A 6,000-nucleotide genomic window follows, 5' to 3' on the forward strand; every position below is an offset into this window, starting at 1 on the left:
GTTGTAGATTCCACTCGGTGGTGAAATGGTTCTGCAGGAATATCGGCCCCTGCGGACAGGAAGCTTCTTGTAGTTGCTGCAGATTAGATGGCGGTGCTGACATGTTCTGACCGGCTGACAGGAAGGGGTCAGCGATTCATGCTGCTTGCGCCAAATTCTGACTCCCATCAGCAGCAGAAATGTGGACCCATCTGACAGGAGATGTTTTTCCGCTGCTCAGTGATACAAGTTTTGCGCTCTTTTATCAACTAGAGTCTGGTCTTTCTGTTTCTGGAATCGGTCACCCTCTGTTATACCATCCGTGCTCAGGAAAGGCGAGTTGTGCGTTCGGACATGTTGCCCGGAGCCCCCATGTTGTATTTGGCTGCTTCTGGCAGTGACATCCCGACCCGGCTAGTCTAGCCCCATGACCGGCCTCGTGGGAAGTCACTCCGATCGCTGGATTTTCCTATCTAATGTGGATTCACACTGATCCCGGAAAACTTGTCACTTCCCTTTATGCTCCAGGGTCACGGGGAGAATTTCAATGCGGGGAAGCTCCAATCGTGAGCGGGCTGGGGGTCTAATAAAGGGTCCGTTTTGTGTGTCTTTATAGCAGTCAGCACTCTATTTTTCTGATACAAAGTTCCAAATCCCCTGCATATTGGGAGATCGGTGATAAATTTCTGGCTGCCTACAGTCCCCACTAGGGGGAGCTCACTGCACACAGTTATACAGCTGCTCTTATCTCCTACTGGTTCCCTAAAGCTGCTTTATATGAACTTCTTGTGACTTTATCGGCAGATATTCACAATGCCACCACCTTGAGGTCGCGCTCGCTCTCTGGGACGGGGAGATCGTTGGTGGGATCGTGGCTCAAACTGAACAGAACTGATGAGAACTTCCTACTCTATGCACACCTGACCTACGTCACTTTGCCACTGCAGCGCATCTTGTCAGGTGAGTCCAGTATTGCACTCTGTGAATATCCCACTTTATATTCCGTGCCCCTGTAAATGATTCCAGACTTGTCTTGTTCGCATTGGCACGTCAGATATGTACGCCTGGCTGCAGCAGCTGCTTACTGGCTGCAGCAGCATATCCTGACATGCTGCAGCCAGCGATTGGCTACTGCAGTCACAGCGCTACGTAGGGTACTTCTACATGCCCTGGTTGTCCCAGAGGTCATCGCTCCGGTGCTTTCACACAGGACCAATGATGCTCACTGAATGGAGGCGGAGCGCGTCAGATCTCAGAGTACTCAGGCAGTCCTCCATAGATGAATGCTGCCTGTTCACACAGGCCGACAGTCGCTTGGTTTTTAGGTGAGCTGAGAGACCATTATTGCTGTCGGGTTCCATCTTTATACAGATGATTGCCCGTAATTGCTTGATTGGGCAACTGTCTGCCCGTGTAAACGTCCCTGGAGCCCGCGGTTGTGTGCGGTGTTACAGCTTGGCTCCTCTCACTTCAATGGAACGGAAGCTGGAGTACCGCCACAACTCGTGGACCGCTGGGGCACTCGGGGCGGCCATGTTTTTTTTTTTGTTTTGTTCTAACCCTGGACGACCCTCTTTAACTCTTTCAGCATGTGGACATTGTTTGTTCTTCATTCTAGTTTCTCCTCCTCAATTCTGAAAACAAAATCCTAACCGTTTTTTCCTTTTCGCATCAGCGTCGCTCTGAGGGGCGAGGTGGCATTGTGGGGCGAGGTGGCATTATGGGGCGAGGTGGCTCTGAGGGGCGAGGTGGCATTGTGGGGCGAGGTGGCTCTGAGGGGCGAGGTGGCTCTGAGGGGCGATGCTATTTAATATACCGTATAATGAACTGTAAAGATCCCTAAGTGGGTGAAATGAGAGAGAAACAAAACCCGTCCGATTACGGCAAATACAGTTTGTTCGCACTACTTTTAAAAAGTTTTCTGTTGACCTCTTCTGACCGCCATAAATTGCCCCCCCCCCCCCCCCCCCCCTTGACTTCATCACGAGGGACTGTGCGGGACTTCAGGAAGCCAATTGGGCCATTCAAATCCCGCAGGCATAATTGACTTTAGCATTCAAATGGTTAACGGCCACCATCAACCTGAACGCTGTCATCTGTCCAATATGGCCACACATGGAGCCGCTTGGTCCCGCCCACATCTGGCATACATGAATGTTGGATGTCACCCAGGGGTTAAAGGAGTTTTTCCCCCACACTACAGTGACCTATCTGTGGTCACTGAGGGGACCACAACTTGTCATGCTTTGATGGCTCCTGCAGTATGATGTGATGCCATAGCATTACACCATACTGTGTGCTGACAGGCACTCTATCAAGCCACCCCACCACCCCGCTCCTGATGATGTGTCCTTGTGGCTTCCTGCTGCTGATCCTGAAATGCAGAATTGAAAAGAAAAAACAGTCAAATTTTAACTTTTTTTTTTTTTTTTTTTCCCCCGTAGATATTTTGGAAGTTCGACAGAAGCCAATCCTGATGTCGTAGCAGATAAAGTTGGCACGCCTTTGGGAAAACTGAATTTTCACTGCCATAGTGCCTACCTGCCCTGCAGTGGTATTCTGTGCAACACTACCACCTAGTGTCCACCTAGTGTCGTGCACCCAACACAGACTAGCGAGGGATGAGCCCGCTTCCCGCTGCTGAGGCTGACCACCAGTTTTGCAGCAGGAAAGGAATAAAAAAAAAACAAAAAAAAAAAAAACAAAGAAAACACCAGCCAGTCTAAAGTGCCTCTTTTTAACCCCTTCATCCTTCCCTTTTGGTAAGCTCGCTTACGCGCCATTCTTAGTGGTCTGGTGGGACTTTGTAACGAACAAAAGGGGCTGCGCTTAGAACAGAAGAGGCTTTCTGAACAATTGGTTACGCTGCGGGCGGACAGTAGGCACGCCCTCGTATACTGACGCGGTTTGATCAAAGATTCCGATGAATGTCGCGCCGGGATTCAGTGGGCTACGGACTAAACTTGGTATTTTGATATCTTCATCCACCCAACTAGTGAGCGAGGAAGCACGTGACGTGCGCCGATGTCTGCGGCTTAGGTTTTTTTTTTCTATGTTTTTGTTCCACATTTTGTATGTTTTTGTGTGTAAAGGGAAATAATTGAGCAAAAGGACAAATGTAACAAATGTGATCTAACTGTATTACTAATGTGATTGTTGGACCTTGTGGGGTACAGGCGAGGTCTCCGCAGCTTGTGCTTTACTGAGAAGTCGACCTATATGTAGGCAAGGACATGATAGAAGTGTTAGTGATGATGCCTTTCTTGTCATTGGATCAAGGGCTGGGGGGGTAAGTTGCTGCATTCTGCATATGTAATTACCCGTAGCTGCCACTGGTGGAGCTACTCCTAGAGCGGCCATTGGTAAGCAGATGCGCTGATGAAGCAATCAGTAAGACGGACTCCTCCTCAAGCGTAGGAGTTAAAGGTGTTCTAAGCTATTCATGGGGGATGGGGCACCTACAGTAGTTGGGCAGGGTCTGTTGCCTACAGCCCCCCACAAATCAGCTGTTTCCTGGACCAGTGCATTTGTGTACTGAGACTATTTCTGTTAGAAGCAGACCGCTGCTCTGTTCTTACAGCAGTGCCCAGGCTTGGTATTGCAGGCACAGCTCCCACTGAAATGAATGGAGACTTTACCTGCAATACCAAGCCTGTCCACTGCAGTAAGAACGTAGCTGTCTGCTTTCTGCAAAAATCAGCTCTGTGCACAAGCACGCCGGGCCAGTAAACAGCGGATCGGCAGTGGGTGTTGGGTGGCAGATCCCAGCCAATGCACTACCTGTGATTACCTATTCTGAAGATAGGCCATATGTAGTTTTACAACTTGCTAGCCCCTTTTAAGGGGTTTTCCAACTTATTTAATTTTTCCTCATTACTACCTGCTCCCCTAAACTACAAATTAATAATGTTCTTACCGCGGTGCTTTTTTAGCGTTCTGGCATATGCTCTGTGACATCAAGGAGTCTTCTGGCCCTATTGATGTACCATAAACGAGTCACGGGAGCTTCTAAAGTAGAAGCCCTGGCCTATTTATGGGAAGTGACTGGTGACATCCCATGTAGAGGCCTTTCTCCAAGAACTTCCTGACAAGGAGAAACTTTGTTTCCCCCCTCCTCCCCCCACCAAACAAATCTTTTTGTATGCATCCATTATCCTTTCAGACCCCAAAACAAACCCTCGCTGGAAAGGAGCTTGCTGCAGCATCAACCCTCCACCATTGCTGCAGTAAGTACCAGACAAGAGAAGCCACATTTCCCTTTTAGTAGAGCTGCACATCCTTTAGAGGGTCAGACAACCTCTTACCCCAAGTTTCTTTCAAGGACCAATAAAAACTGACATGGAGGAAGTTTCCTGGAATTAGACCCCCCCCCCCCCTCGTTCTTTCTAAGTAAGTGTCCCTTTAAGTATTGGGGCTCTGAGAAGTGATATTGTTAAATTTCTCCCGATTATCAAAGTCACTCGGCCGTAGTTGCGGTCTGACTTCTCCCATACTGATTAGATATACCATCAAAGACTTACTTTTAGTGTAGACCTCCGCGGGAGTCCCCCAAAAGGATCGTGGGCCGTTAAGGTGGGATTGTTTGGGTAAAACCAGAAGGAGCCGTTGTGCTTCCCCCGATACCACGGATCCTTTGATCTACACATCTGAATCATATTTAATGGATGTTTCTGTAATATTTGTGGTTGGGAAAACACAAAACTCTCACGAATCGTCAAAGTCAGAGGAACCGACCCAAAAACATAAAGCCCCTAAAGGCAGGCAGAATGGATTCTCCCTTAAAGACCCGCCGTCTCTTCTGCCACGTCTGGTTCAGCAAATACTTATATTCCCCATGAAATATTTCTGGAGAATCTTTTTGTAGATCTCTGCGTTTCATTGCTCCTCTGTTATTCCTCCTGGAAAACTATTCAGAAATTTGACAACTGGGTGATACCATTTCCTTGTCAACGAGGGGTGTCTCTACATGATCTTACTCGATCTCAGATGATCCCATTGACAAGATTAATAGTAACAACCAATGAACAATGCTTACATTTCCAGGAGGAGTTAATAAAGAAAGGGCAGTGCTGACAAACTATTTAACTACTGATATAATGCATGTAATTGTTACCATTATAACATATATTCAGCCATTTATAAAGAGTATTATGGAATTTGCCGCGTCTAGAGGTCTGCTTTGTTAAGTTACACGGCTGCCACGGATTCACTTTTATGTCTTTGTAGTCAAACGTTTACCAGTCACAAAAGATTCAGACAGTGGAGGCAGCCATTGTGTAATACAAGCTTGGTGCGGTGGCTAGGAGATACTGATACGGCACCAAAGGGTCTCTGTGACCCTGTTAATTTCTTACTTATTTTGAGTTACATCCTGCAATATACTCCAGAGCTGCACTCACTATTCTGCTGGTGAAGTCACTGTGTACATACATTACTTATCCTGTACTGTTCCTGGCTTATATCCTGTATTATCCTCCAGAGCTGCGCTCACTATTCTGCTGCTGGTGGAGTCACTGTGTACATACATTACTTATCCTGTACTGCTCCTGAGTTACATCCTGTATTATACTGCAGAGCTGCACTCACTGTTCTGCTGGGGGAGTCACTGTGTACAGACATTACTTATCCTGTACTGATCCTCAGTTACATCCTGTATTATACCCCAGAGCTGCACTCACTATTCTGCTGGTGGAGTCACTGTGTACATACATTACTTATCCTGTACTGCTCCTGAGTTCCATCCTGTATTATACTCCAGAGCTGCACTCACTATTCTGCTGGTGGAGTCACTGTGTACATACATTACTTATCCTGTACTGCTCCTGAGTTACATCCTGTATTATACTCCAGAGCTGCACTCACTATTCTGCTGGTGGAGTCACTGTGTACATACATCACTTATCCTGTACTGATCCTGAGTTATATCCTGTATTATACTCCAGAGCTGCGCTCACTATTCTGCTGCTGGAGTCACTGTGTACATACATTACTTATCCTGTACTGATCCTGAGTTACATCCTG

General features: G+C 47.3%; 1 protein-coding gene across 4 annotated transcripts in view; it reads left to right on the plus strand.

Moving 5' to 3' along the window:
* Positions 1-5,135, plus strand: part of KIAA0930 (KIAA0930 ortholog) — a 52,092-nt gene extending 46,957 nt beyond the window's left edge. For all 4 annotated transcript variants that reach the window (XM_066590178.1, XM_066590179.1, XM_066590181.1 and 1 more), the window contains exons 9-10: positions 784-939; positions 2,424-5,135. In XM_066590178.1, coding sequence (XP_066446275.1) covers positions 784-939; positions 2,424-2,464 — 197 coding nt within the window. In that variant the 3' untranslated portion in view covers positions 2,465-5,135. The remainder of the gene's footprint in view (positions 1-783; positions 940-2,423) is intronic.
* The last annotated feature ends 865 nt before the right edge of the window (positions 5,136-6,000 follow it).

The sequence above is a fragment of the Eleutherodactylus coqui genome, chromosome 2 (assembly GCF_035609145.1).
Source record: "Eleutherodactylus coqui strain aEleCoq1 chromosome 2, aEleCoq1.hap1, whole genome shotgun sequence".
Taxonomy (NCBI): Eukaryota; Metazoa; Chordata; class Amphibia; order Anura; family Eleutherodactylidae; genus Eleutherodactylus; species Eleutherodactylus coqui.